General features: G+C 40.8%; 1 protein-coding gene across 6 annotated transcripts in view; it reads left to right on the top strand.

Annotated features, from left to right (window-relative positions):
- The window catches only part of Samd12 (sterile alpha motif domain containing 12), a 497054-nt gene that overhangs the window by 55443 nt on the left and 428374 nt on the right, over positions 1 to 13237 (top strand). For all 6 annotated transcript variants that reach the window (XM_087558010.1, XM_087558008.1, NM_001438538.1 and 3 more), the window contains exon 2: positions 672 to 850. In XM_087558010.1, the coding sequence (XP_087414136.1) occupies positions 672 to 850 (179 nt within the window). The remainder of the gene's footprint in view (positions 1 to 671; positions 851 to 13237) is intronic.

Below are 13237 nucleotides of genomic sequence, written 5' to 3'. Positions count from 1 at the left end.
GGTGGAGATATTAATTTTAGATAGTATGGCGATGAAAATGAGAAATTTGAAGCTATCAGGGCTTGAGTACCATAAGCCCTCTGGACCTTGGCCTTCCTTTTTTTCAGCAGAGATATCTTTAAAAAATCATTAGTTCATTTCTCTGTTCAGTCCTTACAGTGCTCCACCTGTGCATTAAGTCTCTGTTGAGAGTCTACCCTAGGGACAGTATATATACATGCCCAGTAAGTACTTGTTGAATGAATGCAAGAGAGTAGACTGAGTGAGTGGATGCTTAATGACTAGAGGAGTTCTGTAGGGTGCAGGGAGTGAGCAGGTTCTAGATGAAGGGGGAGCAATAAACCAGACTTCAGGGTTGACATAGCTAAGTGGGAGGCAGTAATGAAGCTGCCTGGTCTGGTGCTCCATCTGTACTGTGGGCATTAGTAATATGCTCAAAGTAAGTCTTTGGAATTGAGGGGTTTGGGATTTAGGCTTCCAAGCTCAGGGTTTCCCACCATGCTGTGTTCTTTCCTTACCCATGTTGTGTCCTATAGTCATTATACCACTTCTCAGCTCACAGGCTGAGGCACCCTGTTTCGTTTCCACTTAGGCCTGATGAAATATTTTCTGTCACAGACACTTTCTTTGTATGACTCGTTTTCTGAGCTCTATTTGTTCATCTTTCCTAGCTCTCCACTGTGGTTTGAATCCACAGAGTATTGATCACCCTGCCCATGCTGACGGAATTAAACTGCAAATTGAAGGTGAAGGTGTAGAATCTCAATCCATTAAGAACAGAAATTTCCAGAAGGTATCTGACCAAAAAGGAACCCCCAAGAGACTTCAGGGAGAAGCTGAGACAGCAAAGGTGAGCTCTTGGCCAATTAAGCACTAAAAGTCTGAGGCTGGAGTCTTGCTAAGCCACGGTCAGCCACAGAGAAGGGCTACTAATGCTTCTGCTAATCACTGATGTATCTTTGGTAATATCGGTGCTGTGTCTCATTGATAAATGATAATATATGACAATGTTGTCTGAGTTCCATTTGGATGAAATCCAAACATGTGTGTCATTCTGTGTAAGAGGGTCTGGACCGTGGATTAAAGCAAAGAGCCTCTCTTATCTAACAGTAATAGAGTTTAAACCTTTCTTCTTTCTCCCTTCTTTCCTTCCTTCCTTCCTTCCTTCCTTCCTTCCTTCCTTCCTTCCTTCCTTCCTTCCTTCCTTCCTTCCTTTCATTCTTTCTTTTGCACAAGTTATGCAACTTTAGGCTTCATATTCTCCATCTATAAATGATTCCTAAAATCTGCTTCCCCATTAGGATGAGCTGAATAAATGATTTTGTGCTTCTGAAAATGTTTTCTAAAAGCCTGATCCTAAGGGACTTTTGCTGACAAAGGCTATTAATGATAATAACTGACTTTTGTAAATATATGCATATGTAGCAGATTTAAAGCACTCTTGGTGCTGGGGCTTATTATGTCTTTAATCATCCTATGAGTCAGACAATAGTGGACTGTAGTTGATGAAAATAAAGCTGTTCTATTTTGATGGAGGGTTAGTTTTTAGTCTTTGGCCTAAATGTAGGTGCCAAACAACCAAGGACGTATGCATTGAAAGTATACCAAATAGTGCTGGGTGTCAACAACCTCCTATAAAGGCTTTCTCTTGTTACCCCCAAAAATGGTGTGCAAATACAAAGACCCACAAGCAGACATTATAGATTTCATGAGGGAGAGGGAGAGGGAAAAGGGAGAGGGAGAGGGGGAGGGGGAGGGAGAGAGAGAGGGAGAGGGAGAGAGAGAGAGAGAGAGAGAGAGAGAGAGAGAGACAGAGAGAGAGAGAGAGAGAGAGAGAGAGAGAGAGAGAGAGAGAGATTAGAACACTCAGATGTAAATGGGTTGTCTCCATCAAATCCCTCCCATCAGACCTCAGGGAACTCACTCAGAGGAGGAAGCAGAAAGAATATAAGAGTCAGAGGGGATGAAAGACTCCAAGAAATCAAGATCCTCCGAATCGGCATGAGCAAAGCTCTTATGGATGCACAGAAACCAAGGAAGTGAGCACGGAGTCTGCATAGGGACCTCTGCTTATAATATTATGGTTTCCAGTTTGATGTTTTTATGGGACACCCAAGCATGTGAGTGAGATTCTTGGGTTCTTTCCTTTCTGTTGGCTTGTCCAACTTTGATAGGATAGTTTTTGTTTTATCTTGTAATATTTTATTTTGTTACATTTCTATCATTATCTCTTAGAAGCATCTTCTTTTCTACTGAGAGACAGAAAGGGATTGGATCAGGGTGGGAGGAGAAGTGGGGAGAAACTGGGAGGGGGAGGGGGAGGGAAACTGTAATTAGGATACATTGTTTGAGGAAAGGAATCTATTTTCAATGAAAGGAAAAAAGTCACTGTATGGATTTTTCTATAAAGTCAGGAACAATATCCATGCCCAAGTGTTGAAGATGTTCATTTTAGCTTTCTCATTGGAAATGGAGGGAATTGATTTGCTTCTTCTTTGTGTGTTTATTGAGTGAGTATATGCGAACTTTAGAAATTGAACATAAGTTTCCAAGGAAAACTGGAAGAAGGAAGGTCACCTGGCTGTTTTACCACAATCCTTGTGCCTCTCATCATGTTTTCTGGATTAAAATGTGATTTTGCTTTACCTGTAGCTGTGAATAGTGATCATTGTTGCTTCCTCTCTGGCTAGATAATTAAAAACAGATGACATTACTCATGTATATCTCTGGGTGTGATGTAAGAATTGGCGAATGATTGGTGAGGAAGGTATTGTGAGCAGTTTTCACTGAATATTTTTATGTGGAGAAATTGCGCTTTAAAGGAAAGTGCTGGACTGTCTGAGTTGGGCTTGTGAGCAGAGCTGGTGGTAAGTGAGATTAGCCATGGCATCTAAAGTTAATCAATCTGTGGTGTTTTAGAGTCATCTGAGGATACAGGGAAAACTATGCTTAGGGTCTGATTTTACTCAGGAAGATAAATCGAGCTTGGCAGTCAGTGTTAAAGATGTCTAAAATATTAAGAATCCAACTGGGAAAAAGAGAAAAAGTAATTCTTGATATTTGTTTTATTTTTACTTCAAATGTAATTAAATATTTCCAGATTATATCTTTGTTCTTTAAAAATATTTACAGAAAATCGGTTCAGATCTTATGTGGTTTGATTGCTTCTGAATTCATGTTGAGTGTGTGATTTTGTGCTTCTGCAGAAAAGAATGTACAATTCTGTAAAGCATCCCTCCGCCTTTTCAAAACAATAGACCATGTTTAGAAATTATGTTCATTGGATTTTGTCCAAATCATCCACAATAAAACAGAGAAACAGGAAGATTCTAGGGTCTTCACATTGACATGTTTAAAGAAAAACAGAGGAGAAATTTCAATCAAGCATGAGCAGAATTTGTCCTTTCCACAGAGGCCAAACAGGGGAAGCTGGTTGATGGGAACATACAATGACGGTTCTCTATGGTGATGACCGAGGGTCCAGTGGTATCACAACTTCATATCTGCCCCATCGGCAGCACAGAATTGTTTTGTGTACATATAGACATGTTTGTATTTCCTCTTCTGTTGTTTGTAGAGGACCATCAGGACTGTGAGCCGTCTTCTTTTTTCTTGTTTAGGTAGTTGAATCTGCTAACTTGACCCACTCACAACTCACCCATTGAACCTCTGACATGCAAAGACATTCAGCTGTTCAGATGGGCATGGCTTTTCTGGAGGTGGTTTGATGGTAATTCCTAAGGTTTTGAGAGGGTGTAATTTTCAGGCCAATGATTTCCTTTCTAGGGTCTTCTCCTAAAGAAATAACAAGATACACAAAGGAGGATACAGGATAATGGTCAATGCAACACTTTAGTATATGAAAATATTGAACATAATTTGTGTCTGTTCACGATACACTGGCTAAAAGAAATCTGTGTTCATACTGTGGAAGAGAACACTTCCTTTTTAGGAAGTGCTGTATACAAGTGATAATATTTTAACCTGAGGAAGGAGTGTTACTTAACAATGTGAAGATCACCACATATGTAAAAATGTCCTTTGAATAAGGGCACCCCAGAGTGGGGACAGTGCTTAGTCTCTATTTTAAGCAGTAGATTATACTGACATTGAGGTGATGGGGAGATCTTTCTGCACTTGTGTTTTGTTTGTTTCTTTTTTTTAAGATAAGCATCATTTTCATGTGAATGCTTCACTCCTTCTTTAAAAGGCGAACAAGAATACCCTTGGCAGGGAAGAGAGAGGCAAAGATTAAAACAGAGACTGAAGTAACACCCATTCAGAGCCTGCCCCACATGTGGCCCATACATATACAGCCACCCAATTAGACAAGATGGATGAAGCAAAGAAATGCAGACCGACAGGAGCCGGATGTAGATCGCTCCTGAGAGACACAGCCAGAATACAGCAAACACAGAGGCGTATGCCAGCAGCAAACCACTGAATTGAGAATAGGACCCCCGTTGAAGGAATCAGAGAAAGAACTGGAAGAGCTTGAAGGGGCTCGAGACCCCATATGTACAACAATGCCAAGCAACCAGAGCTTCCAGGGACTAAGCCACTACCTAAAGACTATACATGGACTGACCCTGGACTCTGACCTCATAGGTAGCAATGAATATCCTAGTAAGAGCACCAGTGGAAGGGGAAGCCCTGGATCCTGCTAAGACTGAACCCCCAGTGAACTAGACTGTTGGGGGGAGGGCGGCAATGGGGGGAGGGTGGGTAGGGGAACACCCATAAGGAAGGGGAGTGGGGAGGAGGATGTTTGCCCGGAAACCGGGAAAGGGAATAACATTCGAAATGTATATAAGAAATACTCAAGATAATAAAAAAAAGATAAGCATCATTTTCATTATATTTATTTAAAAGGTTCTCCCAGAAACTTTGTATTCATAGTTTCACTATGATTTTTTTTTTGTTTGTTAGTGCTCTTCCTTTTGGGCTGCTACATTTCCTTGGATGGCTTCTATTCCTGCTGGCAAGTTTGTTTGCCAAAAGGTTAAAGCTTTTAATTCTTGTTGATAACTTTTTATTAATTGAGAAAGTGAGTTATTGGGTCTTAGTCTTCTAGTGGCTTGGGCCATAGATAACATCTAATGAAATACTAGTTTTGACTTTGCCTCTACCTAGAGATCTGAAGTTCCATCCAGGTTACCTGGTCATGTTATAAATCGCCCATCTGATTATTAGCATTTGAACTGTTTGGTAAATCATGTTCTTCAGTGTATACTCCTTAGGCTTCATTGAAGAAACCGTTTTGTAGCTCCCTGCATTAATTATGTTTTAATTTAATCTCTTTCTGACTTTCTGTGTCTGTCTCTGTCTGTCTCTGTCTGTCTCTGTCTCTCTCTTTCTCTTTCTCTCTGTGTGTGTGTGTGTGTGTGTGTGTGTGTGTGTGTGTGTGTGTGTGTGTGTCTGTGTAGAGGCATATGTATGTGAGTGAAGATGCCACTGGAAGGGGGAAAAGATGTTATATCCCCTGGATCTAGAGTTACAGGCAATGGTGACCCCACTCTACATGGGCATTGAGAACTGAACTTGATTCCTCTGTAAGAACTTTCATCCACTGAGCCATCTCTCTAACCTGATCATTAAAAATATTTAAGCGTGTGGATTGTAACATGAGTTTAATTGCATGACGTTTATAGTTTTTCATAATTTAGAACACTATAGATATAGATCTCTTCCCTAAGCATTCATGGAACCCCACAGAAGAAGAAGTAGAAAAAAATTAAGAGCCAGAGGAGGTGGAGGACACCAGGAAAACATGAACCTGTGAATCAACATGAACAAAAACTCATATGAATTCTCAGAGACTGAGGTAGCAGGCACAGGACCTTCCCAGACTGCACCAGGCCCTCTGCATATATAGTATGGCTTACAGTTTATGATTTTATGAGATTCCTGAGTGTGTGAATGAGTGTCTCTATCCTTTTGCTGCCTTCTCTTAGGTTCCTTTCTTTCTGCTTGTTTGTCTTGTTCAACTCTGACATAAAATAATCTTAGGTTTAATTTATCATTTTTTACATTTTATTCCTTAGAAGCCTGTTTATTTTCTAATGAGAGCAAGAAAAGTAGTGGATCCAAATAGGAAAGAAGCAGGAGTAGAGAGAGAGAGAGAGACACCATAATTATAATATATTATGTGAGAAAAATTATTTTCAATGAAAGGCAAAAATACATAAAGATGTGGGTGTTTATGTTTATGGTTTCCTAAATTCTGGAACAATTATTTCCAATGGGTTCTCTATCTTAGAAAGCAGTGAAGTAACAGCTGGCTTTAATCACCCCACCTAAACAAGTAGTCAGCAGCGTGGTGCCTCTAGCACGTATAAAACAAAGTGAAGGTAGAAGGATAATCTCCCACTGGGTCTGAAAACTTATTATCAGGAAGTCTGCATATTAGGTCACTGAATACAATTGAAATGTCACTCTTTGAAAGATATTTATCAATGTAGGTCCTCAGGATTCGCTCAAGTCCCTGGGAATCTGTGCCAAAAGGATACACACCATCCCAGCAACTGCAGTTCCAAATTCAAGATCCAGAAGTAATGCTTTAACTTTGTAGTGGAGAGTACAAGGCAAGAGATAGAATAGACATAGCATTATTGTTTCACGGGGAGGTCCAGTGGGTATTCAAAGGCACCATTGCTATAACTGTTTTGATGAGCATGGCTCTCTGACACGGCGATGGCTCAGCCTCTTTCTCATCATTCCTCTGTACCGTATAACCTATAGGCAAGTCATCGTTTCGGTAGACTAGGAAAGAGTTTCCAAGGGAACAACCCTCTTGATGGCACATCCTGCAGGCAGGCTCAGACCTGAGGTCATTTAGCCTTTTTCTCATGAAGCATTTGGTAGAAGATTGATAGGGAGGTTACTTCGATGATTCCAGGTAGAGCTTGACCTGTGCTTGCGAAGTCCAGGAAGATTCAAGCACACAGCTGTGAGAATGGATGGTCCTTAATGTTGAGTCCTAAGCATATGGTTCAGGTGTTTCAGTAGAGATGCTCAGCTGTGTTGGACGGAAGTCTCACAGGGTCAGGGTTTGTATAATGGCAGTCAAGACTGGATGAATTGGTTGGGGCCAGATATATGGCACTTGAATGAAAATCATGAATTTATTTTTAACAGGATTGTCCAGGAAAGCAGCCACTAGAAACATATAACTATGGGAATTTTTACAAATGGAATAAAGTTAAAAAAAAGCTAATTTCTTTGGTCAGATAGCCAGGCTTGTGGTCATGACATGTGGCTAGAGGTTCTGTCTTGTCTCTGTGTGCTACAGATCATGATCATCAACCCAGAAAGTTTTTCTGTAAACACCTGCTCTAATCTGCAGAAATCCATGGAGTTTTCTGGGTATAGAGGTGAGCCTAAAGACCGACAAAGATTTCCTTGCTCTCTGAACCTTGTCCTTAGGCCTAGGTGCATTTATGTTCCAGTTGAAACAAAATTCATTAAAATAAGCAGATGTTTCTTTTCAAAGTGGCATTCCTTAATGCTCTGGCAGCTGAAAATCTCATGTCTTCAGGAGGCAGATGTAGCTGAGTTTGAGGCCAGCGTGGGCTTCAGAGTAAGCTCCATGGAGAAACCCTTTCTCAAAAATGAAACAGAACAAAACAAAAATGCTTTTTATAGAAGATTATGGAATGACATTTATCCAGAGGCAGGCAGGAGTCTTGCTATTTTTCATCCTAGGTTTCTGGTCTGTGTCATCACAAGTGCCATAAACACACTTTGGAAAAGTAGATGGTCTTGATTTCTTGAATTAATTTTCTACATGTTTATCGGGAAGGCCACCTGGTATATTCTTTTGTTGTTGTTGTTGTTTTTTGTTTTTTTTTTTCGGAGCTGGGGACCGAACCCAGGGCCTTGAGCTTCCTAGGCAAGCGCTCTACCACTGAGCTAAATCCCCAACCCCCACCTGGTATATTCTTAGACTTCTTTAATATGAGTTTTAAGAATCTTTTTCCCCTCCCATAATGCTATTCCAGGGGTGAGTTTTCGATTGTCTCTCATTTATGGTTCTGCCTCATACTTATGTTTTTAACATTTGCACCTCTGTCTTGAAATTCAGAAATCTGGGAATTTAAATAGTTCACCAAAATGTAGTTCATGCTTAATAACTTTAGGAAGAAGGACCAGAAGTCTCTGTCTAATAGCTCTAAATTCAGGGTTTTTATTGCCTAAACATTAAATGAACAAATGATCTATTTATTTGAAAAGAATAAAATACAGTCTGTTGCACTTAGAAGCTAGCCAACTAGCATAAGAAGAGGTTAAAATGCTGCATGTATTCTTTACTCCTCTGAGAAAAACACAGCAGGCTTGATGGCTGTATTATATAAGGGAGGAACAATACAAGCATCTGAAACGGGGAATGATTGCCTCACTTGGCTTTGGGATACATTATGTGAGTCTTTGGCAGGAGACAGCCTTTTCTCATTAGGCTAATATTAGATTCAGTTTGTATTTCTTTGGCACCGAGTTAAAGGAGCTGGCCTGGAACTTGGTGCTGTAGGCACGAGAAGAAGAAAGCCTGGTGTTGTGGATAAGGCACAGGCGGATAGATGAGAATGGACTGTGGGTCAACTGGTAGACATCTGAAACAATGAGCAGAAGTCATTAATCTAGAATCAAAGCAGACAGCTGAAAGAACTTTGACTTGGGTATGAAGATGAAGAGTGGGTTGTACTTAACCTTGATCACATCACATTGTGTGATGGTCTCTGAGAAGATCTGTGGCAGTTTGGGAATAGAATGATGTCGTTCTTGGCTATCTGTACAGCTTGCCTCAAGTAACGAGAGTGTCTCCATATAAAGCTGGCAACCCAGCATAATGTCACCAATGACAGGAAATGATGTAATACATGAGGCACATAATGAGCACATGCTTAATGAATTGTCTGAGGGTCAGAGAAAAGTGAAAAGCAAATGGGACTTCATGCTATGCTTCAGGCCACAACATCACCACTACATTGGGTATTTGGAGAGATCTCAGAAGAAAGTAGTCAACTACATTTATTGATGTGTTTATTGCTAATGAATTAGTCTCTGAAAGCATCACCATAACATGGTACATTTGAACCACTGATTCATGGTATCGTCATCAAAGAGAAACCCTCAAGAGCATGTTCACCATATCCACTGGTGAGGGATCTGAGAAACAGAGATTAAGTGGGGCTTCTGCAGACCTTGTTACTTGACTGTAGCACAGCCTACCTTAAAATTTAATTCTTCTAAGTGCAAGATCCAATGCTAACAAAGCACTAGGCAAGCATTCGTGAAGCCATCTGCTGGTGATACTTTTCCAGTGGACTAAGACCATGTGGAGTGACACATGAGATTTTAAAATCAAGACTGAGTATTTTAGGGCACCCAGAAGCGAATGGGCCAGATGATCCATGTGTATGTCCACTTACAAATTTGAAACAGCTCAGAGAGGCCTAAGAAGATGGTGTTTCATCTTTTTGACTCAGGTTAAGAAGAGTTTGGTCTTCAGTAGTGGTGGCTGCTGGCACTCGACAAAAGTGTTCTTTTTTTTCTAGCCTAAAACTCTGGAGATCCATGCAACACCCAAACCTGGAAGTTCTAACAGATTTGCAACAAATTTGATTAAGATGTTTCAGAAGGTTAATTTTCACAGACAAACTCTGGGAGTTTCATGATAGCATTGAACTTATGACTCAGTTAGAATGAAATCACATCCCCCACCCCCAGGTCTTGGCAGTGGGACATATGGAAAACCTAAAGGGATTAAGAGCCATGGCCAGCCCTTCCAAGTGAAGGACTAAGCAGCTAGTGGTGCTGAACTGCATAGAGAAAAACAGGATGGTATAAAATCAGCATTCAATAGGTGGAAAAAAGAAGAGTTCATTCTTTGACTATACTTATAGCAAGAGGGCTAATGCTAGTGCCTGGTTGTTGACAAATGCACATTATTTCTAAGGAGATATAATGACTTGTTATTTCATTCATGCATTCATTCTCTTTGTCCACATTATAATGTATCTTATTCATAAAATACATATTCCTAGTGTGGCTTTCTCATCACTGCTTATCTTCTTTCCCTAATCTCCTACACTGTAGTTGCTATTGCACTATGATTATTTGAACTCAGGTGCTATTTAGAACAAAGATTTGCAAGATTTTTAGTAAATGATCATCTAAAAAGAACTGTATATGGTAGATACTGATATGACATACAATATTGAGAAAGTAGATATGCTTCATTGAGTTAATAAGGGGTATCTGTAGTTTAGACACACTTCTATGACTTCATGGTGGCATAGCATGTAGGCAGAACAGTTTATTAGAGATGACAGGCTTATATGTCACATGCCTAGTAGTGTACAGAACTGTGTATGCAGATGAGGATTTGAAGAAGTGTATTTTAAATTGTTTTAAAGAAACAGTCTGTTGGTTTTGCCCTATTTTATCAGTATACAAAGGTTCATAGCATGTGTTCTGTTTGAAAACAAAGTATAAGAAGTATATAATTGTTAAGACCAAAGCCACTATAATATATAAATATTTTTGAATTATTCCATTGTTTTACTGTTTTAATATAAAGTGTCTTGTGAAAATAGATACATAATAAGAACTTTGCCAGAGAAGTTCTGGAAACCGCAGATCATAGGATATAGCTAAATGAAGTAGGTCATGGAAGACAGATTTTTGGAATGTCTTGTCCATAGCCCCTTTCTGTGTCTCTCCTTTTTACAAAGATGAATATTTTATTTATTTATATTTCAAATGTTATCCTGTTCCCCAGTTTTCCCTCTGTAAACTGTCTATCCCATCCTCCCATACCCTGCTTCTATTGGGGGTGCTCCCCATCTCACCCACCTACCCACTCCAGTCTCCCTGCCCTAGCATTCCTCTACACTGGGACATCTAGCCTTCACAGGACTTAGGGCCTCCCCTACCATTGATGCCAGATAAGGCCTCTTTACCTCCTTCAGTCCTTCCCTAACTCCTCCATTGGGATCACTGTGATCAGTATGATGGTTAGCTTGGAGCATTCTCATCTGTATTGGTCAGGATCCCACAGAGCCTCTCAGGAGACAGTTGTAACAGTCTCCTGTCAGCAAGCACTTCTTGACATCAGCAACAGTGTTTAGGTTTGTTGTCTGCCTGTGGGATGGATCTGGATGGCCTTTTCTTCAGTCTCTATTCTTAGTCCCTGTATTTCCTTTAAACAGAAGCAATTCCAGGTTAAAATTTTGGAGATGGGTGGGTGACCCCATCCCTCAACTGGGGCACCATGTCTAACTTCTGGATATGGTCTCGACAGGTTTTCCCTCCCCTTTGTGGGGGTATTTCAGCTAATGTCATCCCCAAGGGGTCCTGGGAGGCTCTTGCTTTCCTGGCATCTGGAACTTTCTGGTTGCTATCCCCCATTGCTACATTCCTCCTTTCAATTTCCTGACCCTCCAGAAATCTCCCCCATCTCCTCCCATACCTGATTCTGCCCCTCCTTTTCCCCTCCCCCTCCTCTGTTCCTCCTAAGTCCCTCCCACCCTCTACTTCCCTTGATTATTCTGTTCTCCTTTCTAAGTAGGACTGAAACATCCACTCTTTGATCTTCCTTCTTCTTGAGCTTCATGTTGTCTGAGTCTCTTTTTGGTTCCCTTTTGCCACGAGATAAACAGCCTCCTCTGCCGTTCATTCATCTTACTCACCCTGCCAGTGATAGACAGAAACCTCTGAAACTGTGAACTGAAACAAATCTTCCTCCCATTAAATCATTTATGTCAGGTATTTTATCATAGTGATGAACGAAATGAAGCAACAAAACAAACAAACAAAAATTCCAGCATACCTTGGGAAAGATTTTTTGCAACACTAATAAATTAGACTAAACTTGTATATATCATATTAAAATGCAAAAGGCATGGCCAGTTCTGTCATATAGAGGTGACTTGGTCATTGGCAAGTCACATTTATTCCCCCAAATACCTCTTCTGAAGTCCATGCCTGATCTCCCTTCACAGCCCTCATGACTCTTCCTCACCTTCTCTTTTCCACTGAACACATTAGTAGTTTCTTTTCCAGCTTTCATTCCACTCTTGCTCTCTTAGACGCCAGTCCCTATTTAGCTATCTTGAAGGGGAGGATTCCTCAGTTGCTTAACATTCTTAATGCTTTCCCAGAATACATCACATAAAAATCCAGGCTTCTATGATGGCTGATAATAAATCTAAACGTTTTGGTCCTGCCCACCTCCTATGGAGCCCAGCTTGATTCCTATCAGGTGCAACTCTGAAATCTGAACTCCATGAGAGCATTTTTCATGCTCATCCCTCTAGCTCCAGTGTCTGGGAATGTATCCAGCATGTAGGTAGAATTAAGTTGGTGATAACTGAATGATTAAGGCAGATGATGTGACACACAATCCTCTTACCTTTTATAGTGTGTTTTATTTTGCCTCACATTTATTATATTATCTTTAGCTTTTCTGATCAGAATCTAAGGATACATCATGGGTCCCCTAATGGCTGACTGACTGTATTGCGAGACTGTATTTCTTTCTTTCTTTCTTTCTTTCTTTCTTTCTTTCTTTCTTTCTTTCTTTCTTTCTTCTTTTTTTTTTTTAGTAAAGTAAATTTTTTATTAACTTGAGTATTTCTTATTTACATTTCGATTGTTATTCCCTTTCCCGGTTTCCAGGCAAACATCCCCCTAATCCCTCCCCCTCCCCTTCTTTATGGGTGTTCCCCTCCCTATCCTCCCCCCATTGCTGCCCTCCCCCCAACAGTCTAGTTCACTGGGGGTTCAGTCTTAGCAGGACCCAGGGCTTCCCCTTCCACTGGTGCTCTTACTAGGATATTCATTGCTTCCTATGAGGTCAGAGTCCAGGGTCAGTCCTTGTATAGTCTTTAGGTAGTGGCTTAGTCCCTGGAAGCTCTGGTTGCTTGGCATTGTTGTTCATATGGGGTCTCGAGCCCCTTCAAGCTCTTCCAGTTCTTTCTCTGATTCTTTCAACGGGGGTCCTATTCTCAGTTCAGTGGTTTGCTGCTGGCATTCGCCTCTGTATTTGCTGTATTCTGGCTGTGTCTCTCAGGAGCGATCTACATCCGGCTCCTGTCGGCCTGCACTTCTTTCCTTCATCCATCTTGTCTAATTGGGTGGCTGTATATGTATGGGCCACATGTGGGGCAGGCTCTGAAGGTGTTCCTTCAGTCTCTGTTTTAATATTTGCCTCTCTATTCCCTGCCAAGGGTATTCT

Source organism: Rattus norvegicus, chromosome 7 (assembly GCF_021556685.1).
Source record: "Rattus norvegicus strain SHRSP/BbbUtx chromosome 7, alternate assembly SHRSP_T2T, whole genome shotgun sequence".
In the NCBI taxonomy this organism is placed as follows: domain Eukaryota; kingdom Metazoa; phylum Chordata; class Mammalia; order Rodentia; family Muridae; genus Rattus; species Rattus norvegicus.
This window is presented reverse-complemented; position numbering and strand designations above follow the sequence as displayed.